Genomic DNA, 18,097 nt, shown 5'->3' with positions numbered 1-18,097 from the left:
TATTGATGTAAAAAGAATTCTCAATTTGCTCTAAACAACAATGATGAATCAAATCAAATTTATTTTTAATAAAGCTCTCTCTTTCCAAACTTTGTTATAAATCCACTGTAGAAGAACTAAAACTAAAATTAAAAACCGCTTAAACGAATCAATATTTTTATTTTGAAAACTATAAAAAAAAATCTTAGCCAAAATCTCCTAGTGTTTTCCGCAATAAAATAACGCAAATATGTTAAGGAGAAGTGGGGCAGTGACTTTTTTTCTCTGTCCCGCTTCACCTCTATGTAGAGTAGACAAAACAAAATTCAAATTACAGTCACAATTAAACCTAAAATAAAAATTCAATTACTAAATGTTAAATGATAAGTGCATTTCCCTATAAAATAGACAAAAGGTGTAACAGTCGAAAATAAATACATGCATGAATTTCTAGGCAGTTAGCAAAAATATTTTTTAGAGATACCTTCAAAAATAAAATCATAATAGTATTAGAAATACTAGTAATTATATTAGTACATGCTAATTTTAGTAAATATAGGCCTAATAATGATTTAGCTATGAATTTTGTCTAGTAGAAGTGTATTCTGGCCAGGGCCGCCGAGAAGAGGGAGCAAAAGGGATAGTTTGTCCCGGGCGGGAGATATCCAATGGGAGCAAAATGAAAACAAGGTACCAAAAAAAAAGGTTCTTTATTTATAATATAGGTAAATTTTGGTAAATAAGGGCGCCAATCAGGATTGCTGTCCCAGGCGACATGACAGCTCTCGGCGGTCCTGATTCTGGCCAACTGTGTATTGGTACATTGACTGAGGGTTTTGGTTTGAACAGGCAGTATATTTGTTTTAAGAATTAAAAATTTTTTAAAACAATTTCCAAAAAAATAGCTAATATAAATTAAAAATTTTTTTCATTACTATTTTCGGGTCAGGGTAACAACATCAGTTTTTGCTATATCTAATCTGTCCAACAAAATCTGTAAATAAACTGATGTATACTGGCATCTGTCCAACAAAATCGGAAATTTTATTGATGTCTAAGAACATCTGTGTAAAAAGTATATGATTACTACAGATGCAGTTACATCTTTTCAATTATGTTAAGAACAACTACATATGTACAACTACATCTGTGAACTTTACAAATGTAGCTACATCTTTTCAATTATATTAAATATAACTACAGGATTTTATAAAATTGTTAAATAATAACACATTATTTTAACAAGATGTAGTTTCATATATGGTTTTTTTCAGATGTAGTTGCATTCTGAAAAAAATAACAAATAATAATGCACTAATTTAACCAGATGCAGTTTCCTATATGGTTTTTTTCAAATGCAGTTCCATCCTGAAAAAATTCTTATATAATAATGTACTATTCTAAGTAGATGTAGTTTCCTATGTGGCTTTTTTCAGATGTAGTTATACTTGGAGGAAATTTTTCTAGATGTTATTGGACTTGGAAAAAAATTACCAGATGTAGTTACGTCTTCCTAAACATGTTGTTAGGGATCATTGAATTTCAAGATGATATTGGACAGATGTTGTTCGAGTAATAAAAAACTACGGATGATCTTAGACAAAAGTGTACAGATGATATTAGACTACTCCAAAGATGTTGTTGGACAGATGTAGTAATCTTTTATTCAATTTTCATTTTCAGATTCTAACTGTTAAATTAGAATCTAATTAAATGCTATTAGAAATAATTAAATGCTATTAGAAACCAGTACTTTTTTTTGACGGAATCAAACAGCAATTATTATAAAAGTAACAATATTGCTGAATCAGCATAGTATAAGTAGAAAAAAAAAAAAAATTAAGTAAAGCCAATATTTATGATTACATCGCACAGTGGGCGAATTTTCAAAACACCTGGCCAAAAGTCAAAGAATGAAAATTATTTTCATGAGATTGGAGTTGGTTTGTATCATCAGGAAAAATTATAGTAGTTAAGTTAGAGGCTTTGTTAAGATCATTTATATATATTAAAAATAATAGGGGCCCAACTATGGATCCCTGTGGGACACCACATGTTACATTCATTATTAAAGACAAAGAAGAGTCTTGGATATTAACAAACTACTTACGATTACTAAGATAGCTTTTGAATCAGTTTAGGGATTAATCTTTAATGCCATAGTGTTCTAATTTTTTAAATAGAATGGGGAGATCGACACTATCAAAAGCTTTAGACAAATCGATAAATACTTCTAGGGTATAATAAGAATTTTTAAAAGAATCAGAAATTCCGTTTTAATAATTTAAACACTGCTTCAAATTTGCTGTATGTTAGGTTTGAAAGATTTAAAGTTAAATTAAGTAATTTTATAAACTCATCAATTGATTTGTCATTAAGATAAGAAATTTTATTTGAATTTATTGTTGTTTTAAACTTCCATGTTGTTTGTGAATTAAAGAAATGCTAAGACTTTTTTCTAATATATTCAGGCTTCTACAAAAAGCTTTTTTCTTTCTATCTGCTAAATTGCATTTAAAAAAAAGCTGACCCAGACACCCTTCTAACTCACCCAAAATAGGTACCGGACTTGAGTTCCGCTATACAGCGGGGTAGTAAGGGAGGGGGAGGGAAAGCGTAATATAATAAACATTTGAACATTATCACTGTTTAATTGTATATTATGATATAAAATAATATTGAAAAGTATATAAAATATATAAAAAATATTTTTAAAATTTCAATAAAAAATCAAAAATTTCTAAAAAAACCTAGATTTTGAATATATTAAAGGGTGTTATAGACACCCTTCTAACGCCCCGCATACGTTTTTAATGTGTTATTATTCTCCTTTTTAAGACCTTTCTTTTGATACCAATTTTTATGAATTTCGATAAGAATTGACAAAGTTATGACATTTAAAGTAAAGAAAAACTCTAAAATTTTGTCACAAATCCATATATCGAAAATTCGACATTTAAAATAACTTTTCGAATAATTATTCGATTTTAATAGGTTTTTCACTTTTAAAGTACTGTTATGAAACTCTTTCCAATGATATATAACAATCAAGTGTTTGATTAATTTAAAAATGTTATATCACATAGCTATATTTTTTTTATATAGATAATTATATTATAGAAAATATTTGCTTAAAATTTATAAAAAGCTTAAATTAACAATATTACTTTTAATTAACAATTTGTTGAGTAAAAATATTATTTAGTTACAGTATAAATTATTACTTTATACTATCGATTACTAATTTAGTAATCGATACTTTTTACAAAATTTAATGTTTTTGCCAGAGTTTTTACCAAAATTATATATTTTTTTATATTTCATTTCTTTTATAAAGATAAATCTTTCATAGGACAATATACATCGTGTATACAATTTATATTGTCTTTGTATACACAATGACAATATACATTGTATACACGAAAACAAAAAATGTTATACAACTTTTATTGTTATGTTATGTTGTACAAGAACAATAATAATTCATATTACGATAAAGAAATCGTAACTATTGAAATTTTTGATAAGATCTTCAAGATCTTTTTTAAAAAAATAAGTTATTATTAAGTTGTAATATTACGATTAATAATTGCAAGCTTAAAAAATATATATAATTAATCTGAAAGTTATAATATATATATATATATATATATATATATATATATATATATATATATATATATATATATATATATATATATATATATATATATATATATATATATATGTATATATATATATATATATATATATATATATATATATAAGATATATATATATATATATATAAATAAGAAACACCCTAATATATATATATGTGGTGTTTCTTATTTTTGAAGATTCGATTTTTGAATGGGCCACCCTGCCATTTGGTTCATTATCATAAAAAAGTAATGCACTTTTTTTTTTTTTTTTAGAATGATTTTTAAGGGTTGCTACCGACCATACAGTATTGCGCAAATGTACCCTAAAAATGCTTCTGTTGCGTATGATGTTATATGTTATGCAATAAAAGTGGTTGGTGCTTAGGGTACAAACCTCTTTTAACTAATTTTTTTACTTTTAGTGTGCAGAATTGTATCTATAATTCTTAATTATTCCTTTTGCAGGTTAAACTAGTGTAACTACTGTACAATGATGGCTTCATCAACCAGTGCAACAATAGCTACCAGAAAGAAAACAGAGATATGGCTTATTGGACAGATGTCCTCTTCTTTAAATAGTGTTATGCTTCCATTAAAAAGGGAAGTGTTGGCCCTTTTCTTCCATTACAAGCAGATTGCCAAGCAAAGCATTAGGGAAGCATTACATTCCACAGCAAATGATGTTTTCGAAGTTTGGTCAAACGCCCGAATACCAGTGCAATTAAAGAAGTAAGTTGTCCCTAAAATCGAAAACATTTACAAGGAATGGGAAAAGTTAAAGAAAAATAAAGAGAATAAAGCTAAGCGTTCAGATTATTTGAAACAAAAGGAAGATCAATAGCATGAAGGGTCTGAAGAACTATTCGATATTGCCCATGCCAACGCATCGGAAATGAGGAAACGGACTTATTATTATACCAAAGAGAAAAAATTCGGAGAAGCAAAATGGGTTCAGTCGATAAGAAATTGGCAAAGCAAGAAGAAGTATCAAGAAAAAGACAAGAAGAAATGAACCAAAAAAGGGACCGAGAGGAGATGGCAAGAAAATCTCGAGAAGAAACAGTTGTTCTTTCATCATCATCTTAAGGTGAAGATAACCCTAAAGATGATAGCATAACTCAAGAAGATGCCTTGCCTGGTAACCAAGATGAACTTGAGCCATCAATTTCTGGTACACCTGCTCCAAAGCGTCCTAGACGTGACAGGAAAAATAACGGGTGATGCGGAAGTTATCGGACAAAATAAAAACGTCAATAACTTATTTATAAACAAAAAAACAAACTACTATTATATTTTTTTATTAAAAATTATCTTTTAATAAAAATTTATTATTTTTTATATGAATAACACTCTGCAATTGATCTCAACTTTGCTCTGACGCCTTTCGTATGCGACTGTAAAAAGTTTAAATTAATTTCTTGTAGTTTTAATTTAATGCGATCGATCAAAACTTGCTCTGTTGAAGCTTGCCAATCTCCCTCGTAAACCTTCTGTGCCAAATGTCCCCAAAAATTTTCAATTGGTCGTGGTTGAGGCACATTTGGGGGATTGGATTCTTTATTAACGTAATAGACATATTGGTCCATCCAATTTAGAGAATCTTTAGAATAATAAGAACTTACTAAATCTGGCAATAATAAATAGATAAAGTCTCCATGATACTTGTGAATAAATGGAAGAAGTCGTTTTTCTAAACATTCATTAATATAGATTGATGAATTGATCGCTACAGCCTTGGAAGTGCGAAACAATGGCTCGGACATACTACGGTCATCCACATTAATAATTTTTTTGGAAATTTCTCTTTTCCTATAAAACGAACACTTTCTGGGCAAGTCTTTTTGTTGTTTGTGTAGTATCCAGAACTTCCAGGCATGTTGGCCCCTGCAAAACAAAAGTTTTTTTCGTCATCGATGACTAGAAGCGATTTTGTGTTATAGAGTTGGTTAATTCCTGCTTCTTTTCTTTGCCTTTTTTTGTTGTTCTATAGTGTATTTTGGAGTCTTTTCACGTTTTCTATATTTAATATTCATTTGTTTAACTGAGGACCAATTGTCGATTGATTTACACCGAATTTAATACCTATTTTTCTCTGACTGACCCCTTTTCGATTGTTGACAAGTCTTGTTAATTCTTTTCTCTAGTCCAGGATGTCGGACGACCAGGGTGCTTTCTATCAGAAAACGATTGAACAGTTTCAAGTCTTTTTAAATTATCATATATTGTACTTCGAGCAAATCCTTCCTTTTCAAAATGATTTACGATTTTTTTTTTATATTAGATTTATTTACAAAAAACATTTTTAGTTGCTTTCGAAAAGATTCTCGTTCAGCTGCATTTAACCTCATTTTAAATAATTGTGTTTCAAACAATAAAGTTTATATTTTATAGAACGTTTATGCCTACGCATAAAACCACAAAAACTAATTAATATGCTCAAATAATGAAATTAGGATTTGTCCGATAACTTCCGCATCACCCGTTATACTAAATGAGAAGTTGGCGGCTAATTTAGATGTGGCTAAATTAAGTGATCGTGGGGCGGCACTTGTGTTAACACCGGCATTCTTGGTCATGATCCAACAGAATACAATGTTAATCCAGCTTCCATTCGAAGGGAACGAATAAAACACCGCAAGAAGATAGCAAAAGGTTTAAAGAAGGAATTCAAACCAGAAATTCTTTTATTTATTCATTGGGATGGAAAATTACTTGCTGACATCATCGGTAAAGAAACTGTTGACCGACTTCCAAATCTAGTATCTGGAGTAGGAGTACAGCAGCTTCTTAGTGTCCCAAAACTACAATCAGAAACAGGTGAAAATGCGGTATCTGCAGTGCATGACGTTTCAGTGGCATTGGGAATTAACGATTAAGTAAAGTGCATGTGCTTTGATACTACTGCAGCCAATGCTGGGCCAAGAAATGGGGCTTGCATTCTTCTAGAGCAGATGTTTGGTAAAGATATGTTGTTGGCATGTCGTCACCACATTCTGGAAATTATTTTGAAAGCAGTAGTTTTGCTGTGTCTCGGGCCTTCAAGTTGACCTGACATACCACTCTTTAAAAGATTTCAGAAAAGTTGGGTCTCATTTGATTCTACAAAGTACCACACAGCACAGTCTGATAAGAACGCTTCAAATGCTCTTACCGATATCACTGATGAAAGAATCGTCTTTTGCAAAGATCAACTACGAATCTTTCAACCTCGTGACGACTACTGAGAACTCTTGGAGTTGTCTATTGTGTTTTTGGGAGGAGTATCTTTGAGGGGCATTTCCTTTAAAGCTCCTGCTGGTCTACATCGTGTTCACTGGATGGCGAAAGCTGTTTATGCGTTGAAGATTTGGATGTTTAGAGACCAATTCAGGTTGACAAAAAGAGAGGAGAAGGGAATAAGGGATATTTGCCTTTTCACGGTTCGACTGTACATTACAGCCTGGTACAGATCTCCTGAAGCAACCTCAGCTCCTAGACTTGATCTACAGCTCTTGAAAGACATGGATACAAGACCCAGCATCCTGAGATCTCGAAAATTGCTGTGAAGAAGTTACAAGGACATCTCTGGTACCTATCAGAGGAACTTGTTGCTTTAACTTTTTTTGATGATGAGGTTCGTCCTGAGACGAAGGTCAAGATGGTCCAAACATTGAACAATGTTTCAGACCGGATACCTATGAAACGGGCTACTGTGGACTGCTCAGTTATCCAAGAAAAGAAACTGGAGGACTTTGTCACGTTTAATACACGAAGATTTTTCACCATCACAGGACTTCCATCACACTTTCTTTAAAACAGTGTGAGCGAATGGGAACATGATGATGAGTTCAAGACTGTTAAGTCCACTGTTCGAAGCATGAAGGTTGTCAACAACATTGAGAACGTGGCGTAGCACTAATGGATGAATATAATAGACTACATACAAATAACGAAGAGCAAAAGTAGTTCCTGTTGTTGGTAGCTCAAAAATACAGACAGAAATATCCTGACAGAAAAAAGACAACTCTCATGAGCGGTTAACTATAGTACAGTAACTATTGTCTTAAATAAACCTACAGTCAAAGTAAAAAAGCATGTTTATTGCTTTCTTCTAATAAATAAGTAGAAATGCAATGACAGAAAATGGATGTTTTTAATGCATGTAATAAGTAAATAAATGTGTACCAAGTAGTCATTATCACCAGTCTCCATCAGTTTTATGGTTTTTTCCTTTGTTAATGACTAAGAGCGCATAGTAAAATATGCCTTAAATTTCAATGACTGGTAGCGCCCAGAAAAAATGTTTTTTTCCCCTTGAAATTTTTACACATTTATTCACCAAAATGAACCGTTTTAGTTGGTGGCCCACTGAAAAACAATATATATATATATATATATATATATATATATATATATATATATATATATATATATATATATATATATATATATATATATATATATATATACATACATATTGTAGTTCGTTTCGCTAATTTAGTAAAGGCAATGGGGATGAAATATATGATATTTTTCCATCAAGCATAAACTAGATGACTTACCGCCAGGTTTAAACGGTTCAGCTTGGTCTAAAATTTTTCATGAAAGGACAGGATTTAAATCTTTCTTTTTAACACTCCAGACAAATTTAAAAAGTTAGTTAGAGCTTGACCCACTTTCATAACGAAAGGAATTATTATGCTTGTAAAGGCGATCTTTAAAAGTTTTTTCAGTAAGCCCAATATAATATCTACCTTCATCTTGCGAATTTGTCTTAACATTATATAAATAGATAATATTTTTAATTAAACATTTTCCATTAAGCGGACAAGCCGCCCGGGACAAAACCTTTTTTGGCGCCCTTATGGATTTTGCTTCATATATATACTTAGCATAGAAGCAGACAAATACATTATGCCTTTACAGCTACTTTAACTTTATTTTATTTTTTACTAACTAACCACAGCATAAACAATTCCTAATTTAAATAAAATTTTTGAGCTTTTTTCGAGGCAAAGTTATACATTACTTCATCATATGACAATGATTTCGCGAGATCATTTTCAATAGACAACATCATAAGATTTGAAAGTCGCTCTTGTCCCATGGTGGCTCTGAAGTGGTTTTTTATAATCTTAAGTTTACTAAAAGATCTTTCACCCTCTGCAACGGATATTGGTATTGTATGAAAGATGCGCAAAAGTATGCATATCGATGGGAAAATTGGTTGTAAGCCTTTAGAATATATTTGATTTAAAAGATTGAGAGAGTTGCCTCTATTGAACAAGGAAGATGCTTTCAACCGGTCAAAGTGAAAAAATTCCTCAACAAGATCATCTTCTTTAACGTCATTTGAATAGAATTTTGAAAGTTGACGAGGTTTGTCATTTTGTGAAGAAGGGTCTTCAGACTGAAGGCAGATAAAGGAAAACTGAGAAGAAACCTTTTTCACCACATTAAATATTGATTGAGTTTATAGAATTATGTGGTCCAATGCCACGTTGAAAATATTTACTTCAAAATTCTTTTCTGTATTGTCGAGGTAGTGGGCTGTATTTGATGGTTCCTCGTGGAATTTTTTCACTCTTCTTGTGCGTTTCACTTTAAATTCTATATCAAAGCCTAGGTTTCCAGCCACTAGCTTTGCTTCAGTCAAAATACAATTCCATGACGAACGAATGCGACCTAGGTCATCTAGAAGTTGTTGAATGAGGATGACTTCTTCTTCAATGGTGATTGATTCCGACTGGAGACATCGACTAACACAATCAATATTTTGCAGTGTCTTGTACCAAATGGTGAGGAGAAATACTGATTCAAATGATTTAAAATATTTTCCAAACAATTTTGCTTGATTTAGCATGTCCGCAGTTAGGTCAAGTTGATTAACTGTTCTATCCAAAGCAGCAATGATTTCTCGTGGTTTTTTCACTAAAGGTTTTACAGGTGCAATATGGGCTGACCACCTAGTATCTGAGAGCTTGTGAAGTGATAAAGCAGTTTTTTCAAGAAGAATTTTCCCCCTTGCTGTGTGGCAACTAAAGAACACGTAATGGGCTTGGATATTGCCAAAAAACGTTTTGATCTTAGCGCAAGACTCAGCAGCATGAACTCCAGCTAAATTTAAACTATGCGCACCGCAAGGAATGTATAAAGCGAAAGGATTTTTTTCCAGTATATGAGCTTGGGCTCCATTATAGATTCCAGCCACATTAGAACAATTATCGTATCCTTGGCCTCTCAATTTTTGTAAATCGAGATTCACTTTCGCTAAAACATTGCAAATTAAATAAGCAATATCAGCACCTTTCTTTTTCTCCATATCTTCAACGCAGAGAAATCGTTCTTTAACTTCCCAAATCATCTTACCCGAGTTGAACCGCACAAATCGAAGAATAAACGTGATTTGTTCGGTGTGAGATACATCTGGGGTCCCATTGGTAATTATCGTAAAATATACGGCATCTTTTACTTCTTTCACAACTGCTTCTTGAACTAATGTAGCGCATTCACTGATGAATTCGTTTTGTGATTGCCAGAAGAAATAGTGAGCTTGCATTCTGGTTCCCTTATTTTGATGACAAGCAACTGTTTCAAGATGATTCTTTAATGTTTTGTTGTGACGAGAAACAAGTTCAAGGCAACTTAAAAAGTTCCCTTTCTCGTTCTTTTCCATCGACGAATATTGCCCGAAAACAATAATTTCTACGTTAGTTAAATGTATATCATAGAAGTTCTGTAATAATAAAGAACTTATTCTTAATTATTTAGAGCTCTGGTTTAGAATATTTACCTCTGAATTATAAGTTTTGAGATGCTAAAAATTAAGTTGCATCAAAAATACAACGAAGCATTTCACGCCATTTGGCTACTTCCTTTCCGAGTGTAAAGTCTTCCAATTGAGATAATGACTTTGATGAACTGGGTTGCTATGATGACTTTTGATACGATCACTCAATTTTCTCCAGTCATTTCTTATTCCTCCATTCCAGCGAAGAAGAAGAGATCGATCCCCATTGGATCCGGAATTTTCACATCCAAATAAAGAACACGAAACAAAGAAACAAAAAAGAGAGTTAGACGATGGGCTCCATATCAAATATTCTCTTTGAACTTTTGGGAAGGCCCTGTTATTAGAAGCATCTCGTGGGAAATCATCAGATAAAGTTGACGGACCTATTTTGATTATTTCTTCTTTTTCTTTTTGCTCAAAAATCAATGGCCAGAGTGCTGGGTCATTTTCAACGCCTGAATTAAAAAAAATGAATTAAAACTTAATATTTAATTAATTATTTAACTATTTTGAATTATTGCTTGTGTAAAAACCTTTATTTTCTTCGGGCTTCAATTCATCATTAAAACTGTCGTCTGTTTCATTTTCCACTGAACCAAGAGAATATAGATCAACGATATCCTCAACGCAATCATCATTATTATAATACGATAATTTTATTGTTTTTTCTGATTTACTTAATTTGGCCAACTTGAAAAATGATTAATTATAATTCGTAAATTGCTTCGAAAATAATAATATATATATATATATATATATATATATATATATATATATATATATATATATATATATATATATATATATATATATATATATATATATATATATATATATATATATATATATATATATATATATATATATATATATATATATATATATATATATAGACCTATTTATTTCTACTAACTCACCTTCAAATCACTATTTTGATTAGTAGCTTTGTAAAACCAACGTAATTCTTGGAGCGTTTGTTTATTTTTTTCACATTCTTTTGCCCTTTTGGAAGCCAATGGCCTATTTTAAGCACCAGAAAGTTTTTTACGATTCATTATTAACAGTTAATGTAAATAACCGTATGCATAAATAAAATAATAGCATAGTTAACTACGCAAGCTCATCAAAAAACTATAAACTCATTCTCAAAAAGCTAATGTCATAATTCAATATTTTAATAGTTTAATATAAATCTTAAACATGAATTACCATAAATAAGTTGATCGTAGAGTTGAAAAATATTTACTATTACTTTCTAAATTCTGAATAGAATTATTTCTAAATTGTATTCACAGTTCGTTATTGCTAATTATCAACGTTTACGTTTTTTTACTTTAGTCTGATGAATGCGAAAATCTCAAGGGACATTTTTAATTTAATAGCGTATAGAGTACGAAATCAATGATGAGTTCGTATTTAAAAATTTTTTAAAATAAAGATATAACATTTCAATTATGGCATTTTAAGATTAAAATAACTATTTTTATTTTACTTCGGCATCTGGCGCCCCACGACATCTGCCGCCCGGGACAAACTGTCCCTTTTACCCCCCCCCTCTCGGCGGCCCTGGTCGGCAATTGCACGTTGGAGCATTAAGGTTTGAAAAATTTGATAAAGTTTTATTGTTATGTGAAGTGATGATGTTGCGAATATTTGGAGGACAGCTATAGCTAACCTTCAGGTTGTTTCGATTAAACAGCTTATGGAATTTATGAGATTTTAGGAATTTTTATCGATTAAATTTAGGAAAAGTTTGGCTACGTTTGTCTTGACATTGATAACGGAGGGTTAAACCAAATAATATTTCGTGCATGTGACTTTGCAACTTTTATAGAGTCATTAGCAACGGCAGTAATGTTTTCTTAAATCCATTAGACTTGAGGGCACTGTTGTAAAAAGTAGCGGCTAGATTAAAAACTTCATTACTTGAAGATATACTTCTTATACGATTAGACATCATGGAGGGAATAGCTTTAAGAATGTTTGGAGGGTGGTTTGAATTAACATTGATATATAATGAGATGTCACCTGCTTTTCTATATGACTGATAAGAATTGTCAGACAAGTTGAGCGAAACGTCAATTTTTAAATTAGGTACTGTGGTTTATCCTCCTCCGGCTATTTGCCATATAGAGGCCACATTACCAAGGACCGAAAAGACAAGTTCGGCTCCAGAAGGAGCGTCATAACCCGCTCTACGAACCAAGAGTAAAGTGATTTTAGGAAGAACGAAGATATAATAAAGTGAAAGATAGAAGGTCGATTTAGAAATTGCACGCGATATTAGAAGGTGCAATAAAAATTTGTTCGCAAACTAATTTTTAATTAATACGGAACAACAGCAAATTTTAAATTAGAATTTATTGTTATATTTAAGTTAGAATTTTTCTTTAAAAAGAATGATAAGTTTTTTCTTTATTATTTCCGATTGTGGTTCACTAATATCATTGAAACAGCAAAGCCCGTCATCTCTATATAAACCGTTGGTGCTTAATCCGTATTCTTTGCTGATGGTGTATAAAATGAAAAGGCCTACCAGTTCACACAACTCAGCTCCATCGTGGAGTTCACACAACTCAGCTCCATCGTGGTAGTAACCAACGTGCCCGTCAACAGACCTACTCCTAGAAAATGTTAAATATTTATCATAATATCTTTATCATAATTTAGGTACAGTGCAGAGTCGCAAAACGTGAATGTGCCAATCCTCCTTACTTTAACTTTAGACCTAATCCAATTCCACATTGAAAGCAAACTAGTTCTAATAGAGTCTAGCATAACAAAATAATGCATTTGATAATTTGTATAAACAAGGGGTTAGCAATCTTTTAGGACGGAAAACTCAAAGTTAATCATTTATAAAAATTTTCTAGTTTTTAAAAAGCTAATAACATCTTGTTTTCAATGTTATCATAGTATTTGTGCATGGAGCTGGAGAGTCGCATTATAACATTGAAAATTTAACATCAAATATTCATACCAGGGTCGGCACCCTTCTCGCGAGCAGCAGGTTGCCGATTCTGGTGTAAACATTTAAATAATATAATGTAGATTATGTACTTACATAAATCTTTATTTGTTTTTACATCAGGACAACAAACACAAACTTTGAAAAAAATAATAGTGTTACGAGTAAACATCTCACTTGTGCTCATTTAGTTCCGTATGCGTTAGGTAATTTTAAAGCACAACACGGTTTAAAAAAAGTAGAATATAGATAATGTCATTAAAATACTAAAGGTTGGGTGAGTATGTAACACAAGACTACAAACGCTGCCTAATTTTCTTTTTTTTAAATTTAGTTTAGTTTATTTTAGTGGTCAATTTTGAAAAATCATCAATGTTCTCTATGTTTAAATTACCAACAAAGATGTGCAGCATCAGGCACCTCTATACTAATAGTCTTAAGATACTTGTGCACATCTGCGACACAAATACCATACTTCAAAAACATAATAGAATTCTCTTTTAACTAATTTAAATGTTCATCTAGTCGATTTTTGAAAATGGTTACGGAAGTCGCGTCAATTACTATTTGCGACAGGGTATTCCACTGCAACACAACGCGGTTCGTGAAGTATTTCTCTCTTAGTATGCAATTGAATACTCTTTGCTGTGCAAGTCTTTGATTATGACCACGCAAAATATACTTTGAAGACGAAGGACGATTGAACAATACGTGAAAGTTTATTTCATCAAGTTCACACATGAACTTGAACATCAGAATTTAATCACCACTTATTCTTCTTTCTTCAAGTGTCATAAAACCTAACATGACTCTTCGCTGCTCGGCGGTGCAATGCTTAATCTCAGAAATGGTTTTTGTAGCACGGTTTTGACCCTTTTTCTAGCGCTTCTGTGTCTGCACGTCGGTAAGGTGACAACGCTTGGATAGCGTACTCTAGGTGAGAATGAACATAATTGTGTTTTCTTCTTTCCACACTGAAAAACTACGACTGCAAAAAGTTTTTTTCAGCCTCTCTAAGGAGCGGTTAGCGTTCACCGCAGCTGCTAAAACTTGAGCATTACATTTAAGATCATTTGAGATAAGAACTTCAAGATCTCTATCTAAATGAGCAATTTTGATTAAAAGTGGCAGGCCATCTGATCCTGACATGTAATAGTCTCATCTTGATATCTTTTTTCTCGACTAGTAGACATGACTAGTAACGAAGTAATTAAATTTATTTAAAAAAGTAACGTTGTTGACGTCAACTTTTCTTGACCTCCCCCCCTCCCTCTTGTTAAAAATTGTCAAAAATTTCCAGACCCCCTCCCCCCTATTTTGTTGACGTAATTAATGGACAGCCCCTATATAGAATATATAGTTTATAAGTTATAAACAAGTGTATACTTAGTATATATACTTATAATATAAGTACTATAATCACATATTATTGTTTGTAATTACTGCTCAATAAAAAAAAGAAAACATTGTCTTTTTATTATATTTCTTAAATTGCTCCAATGTAGTCCAAAACTAACCCCTCTTATGGGTTGTTTTGGGCAATGAGTAGCTTTGTTTTTTGTTATTTTTTTTTAAAAAAAAGCAACTAAATTAGCTGCAGCCGAATTCACATCTCACCGTTAAACTAACGGAGAATTTGAGTTTCCGTTAAGAAAATAACTCTGAGCAGCTGGTTTTTGAACAGAGGAAAGTAAATGGTGTTCTAATCCTTTCTTCGTTTAGGCTCCGTATATTACCCACTCCGATAATTTTTTCAGTTAAAATTTCTCCGTTAGCCAGCTTTGTTAACTAGGTTTCGTGCTGTTTTCCTCATTGCATCTAAACGTTGCGAAGCTATCAGACGATGGTTTTGTTTAATTGATGAATAATAGTAGTTAATTTTTAAAATAAAGGTTGCTGAGTAGTTCTTTAAATTTAATTAAAACACACTACAATACAAAAAAAATTAAAGAATTTGTATCTACGTAACACTTAGTTTCAATTTTTCAAATTTTTTTTTAAAGTTTATTTTTTTCTTCTTCACTCATGGATTATACATGTTTGCTCATAACTCTATTTTCTTCAATTTTTGCAAACGGATTGAAATATTATAACTGAGTTATTTTATTGTGACACATTTCAAGAAACTGCAATCACCCAGTGGGCACAGTACGTTTTTAAAACGTTCTTTGGACGTTTTTATTAGGTTTAAACCTTATAAAAACGTGTAAAAAACGTTTTAAAAACGTACCGTGCCCACTGGGCATTTTTATCGCATTAAAGTGGATGTTTTATTCTTCTAGTGTTTAAACTATATATCAACTCTAAATAAATTATTTCACTGTACCATGTACTATGTTCTTTCTGTTCAAGAAATTGACAACTAATTATTCAAAAATTTATTTTACTTTTAACCAAATAAAAAATAACCAAATTAAAAATTTAACCTTTTAATTATTATATTTTAATATTCTCTAAAAACCAGGATACCAATTTTGTTTTTCTTAATATGCTAGAAAATTTCTCCGATAGCAGTTTTAACTGAAGGGTATAACAGAGATAATAATTTTATATAGGGTAAGACGGGGCAAAATAAGACAGATTGCATTCATAATGATCCTAACCTAGCAATTTATTGTTTTAATGGTTTTTAAAATTGTAGTTGTGTTCTTAAATTATTTATTGTTACAAAAAATATTTTGAGTCACTTTGAAATGAATAGTATGAAGAGAACGACAACCATTTCATCTCTTGGCAATTACGAATTTTGACATTCGAATTTTGAATTATGACAATTACGAATTTCGACGCGTTGTTGTTTTGATTTTTCTCAGTGTTACGGAGTGGAAAAAAACACATCTGACGGAGTGGAAAAAAATTTTATATTCAAAGTTAGTGTTTTATTATTGTTCCACCTTAAGTCTGTTTTTAAACGAAGCCGGGCTTGGGGTGATGTTTCACCCCGAGTGCGGGGTAGGTCATGTTTCACTTGGGGTGAGTGACTTTTTAATGCGAATTGATATTTAGAATTTCGTTTGAAGCGAGCTTTTAAATTAGTTTTACTCCTTTAAAATAAAAATGCACAAGAGATAATGATTTTAAAAATATTTCATGATTTAAAATATAGTTTATTATATTATAATTTTAGATATAATAAAAAAATAATCATTTGAAATGTGTATTTGTATCATAAAGTCTATGAATATAATGTCTAATTTTTGTAATCATATGAAACATAGGAAAAACTGTAAAAATGAATCCTGAATGTTTTGAACAGCAAAAAGATCAGTTTGAAAAATGGTTAAGACTTAACAACATGTCAAACAGCTCTATTTTATCAGAATGTGAATATACTTCCATTATCAAAAATTTGAAAGATAAAACTGATGAAAAAACTGAATATATTATTTCACGGAATATTCAACGAAGAACCAAGTCAAACAAATTTAAACTATTTGATTACCTACCCTTTGGTTTAAAAGATATTTTTTGTGCTCCAACTAAATGTAATACAGACTTTATCTGCTATATAAATTTATTGCATAAATTTGTTTTCCATCAACAACAAATTTGTGATAATATTTTATATTGTGACACAAAGTTTTAAGTTTTACTGTATACACAATTTGTATATACTTCTCGATCTGTCAGAATATAATTAAAGTAAACAGGCTATACTGCATATTTTATGCTTTGTGTTATATAACAGCTACTTAATACAGTGTGAAACTTTGAATAGATTTTAGCGAATACTTTTGAACAAAACTAGCTTTTCTGTGCATTAAGTAGTAAGTTTAAAGGTAAATGTTTATTATTATATGGTATATACTTTTATTAATATTATATATGTATTTAAAGTCTTTTTATTAATACTATATATGTATTTAAAGTCTTTTTATTAATATTATATATGTATTTAAAGTCTTTTTATTAATATTATATATGAATTTAAAGTCTTTTTAAATTGGTTTTAAAGTTTTAATAAATATCTAATTAAATTTTTTAGATTTATTTGCGAGAATTGTATTGTGAGAATTGTATTGCGAGAATTGTATTTGTGAGAATTGTATTGCGAGAATTAATTTGCGAGAATTGTAGCCATTTGGAAACTACAGTCTACAATAAACGAGATTATCTATTTTGTGTATTTGTAGCAGTCAAAAAGCAAAACTTATTCGAGTTTAGTCCCAACAATATAATTTTTTTTTGAATGAAAAATAAATTTTTCATTCAAAAAAATTTACTTACTATTTCAAATCATAGCTACTACAAATTACTTACTATTTCAAATCATAGCTACTACAAATTTTTAAACTTAATTTGTAATAGTAAGAAAGTTTCATTATATTGCATCACATAAAAGTTCAGTAAAAATCAATCATCTAATACTTTTTTAGATATCTGATATTTTTTTCACTGTTGAGTGTGGCAAATACAAGTAATTGCATAATTTAATTTTAGATGATTCCCAAGATGTAATGGTATTTAAAAGAGATGAAGTCTCGAATTTGAAAGTTTCAATTAGTGAGTTTTTTATGGTTTAAATAGTATTTATAATATATATTTATTATAATAGCGAAAATATTATTGTGAAAAGTTTTATGAACATGCTTTTCGTTTTTTCTTGGCATTTTTTTAATTCAGCATATTGCCTTGTATGTGTATGGCAATGTGTTTGTATCTTCTTTTATATTTATTTAATTTATGCTTTTTATATAAATGACGTTTGCATCATAAACATCATAATAAAAAATA

At 30.7% G+C, this 18,097-nt stretch overlaps 1 protein-coding gene across 1 annotated transcript; it reads right to left on the bottom strand.

The window, feature by feature from the left end:
• Positions 1 to 8,258: 8,258 nt before the first annotated feature.
• LOC136080346 (zinc finger MYM-type protein 1-like) lies at positions 8,259 to 14,512 on the bottom strand. The gene is made up of 8 exons (XM_065796963.1): positions 14,399 to 14,512; positions 13,111 to 13,166; positions 12,932 to 13,019; positions 10,929 to 11,085; positions 10,525 to 10,850; positions 9,118 to 10,338; positions 8,632 to 9,045; positions 8,259 to 8,375 (listed from the first exon to the last, which is right to left on the bottom strand). The coding sequence occupies exons 1-8, from the start codon at positions 14,510 to 14,512 to the stop codon at positions 8,259 to 8,261; spliced, it is 2,493 nt and encodes an 830-aa protein (XP_065653035.1).
• Positions 14,513 to 18,097: the final 3,585 nt, after the last annotated feature.

The sequence above is a fragment of the Hydra vulgaris genome, chromosome 05 (genome assembly GCF_038396675.1).
Source record: "Hydra vulgaris chromosome 05, alternate assembly HydraT2T_AEP".
Classification (NCBI taxonomy): domain Eukaryota; kingdom Metazoa; phylum Cnidaria; class Hydrozoa; order Anthoathecata; family Hydridae; genus Hydra; species Hydra vulgaris.
The sequence above is the reverse complement of the archived record's forward strand: the minus strand, read 5'-3'. Positions and strand labels throughout refer to the sequence as shown.

Excerpts from the sequence above, each read along its gene's own strand:
- LOC136080346 (XM_065796963.1), bottom strand. The coding sequence starts at position 14,512 with ATGTCAGGATCAGATGGCCTGCCACTTTTAATCAAAATTGCTCATTTA. Across the intron at positions 13,020-13,110 it reads GGATTAGGTCTAAAGTTAAA|GAGTAGGTCTGTTGACGGGC; the intron begins GTAAGGAGGATT and ends AACATTTTCTAG. Across the intron at positions 10,339-10,524 it reads AAAGTCATCATAGCAACCCA|AACTTCTATGATATACATTT; the intron begins GTTCATCAAAGT and ends TTATTATTACAG.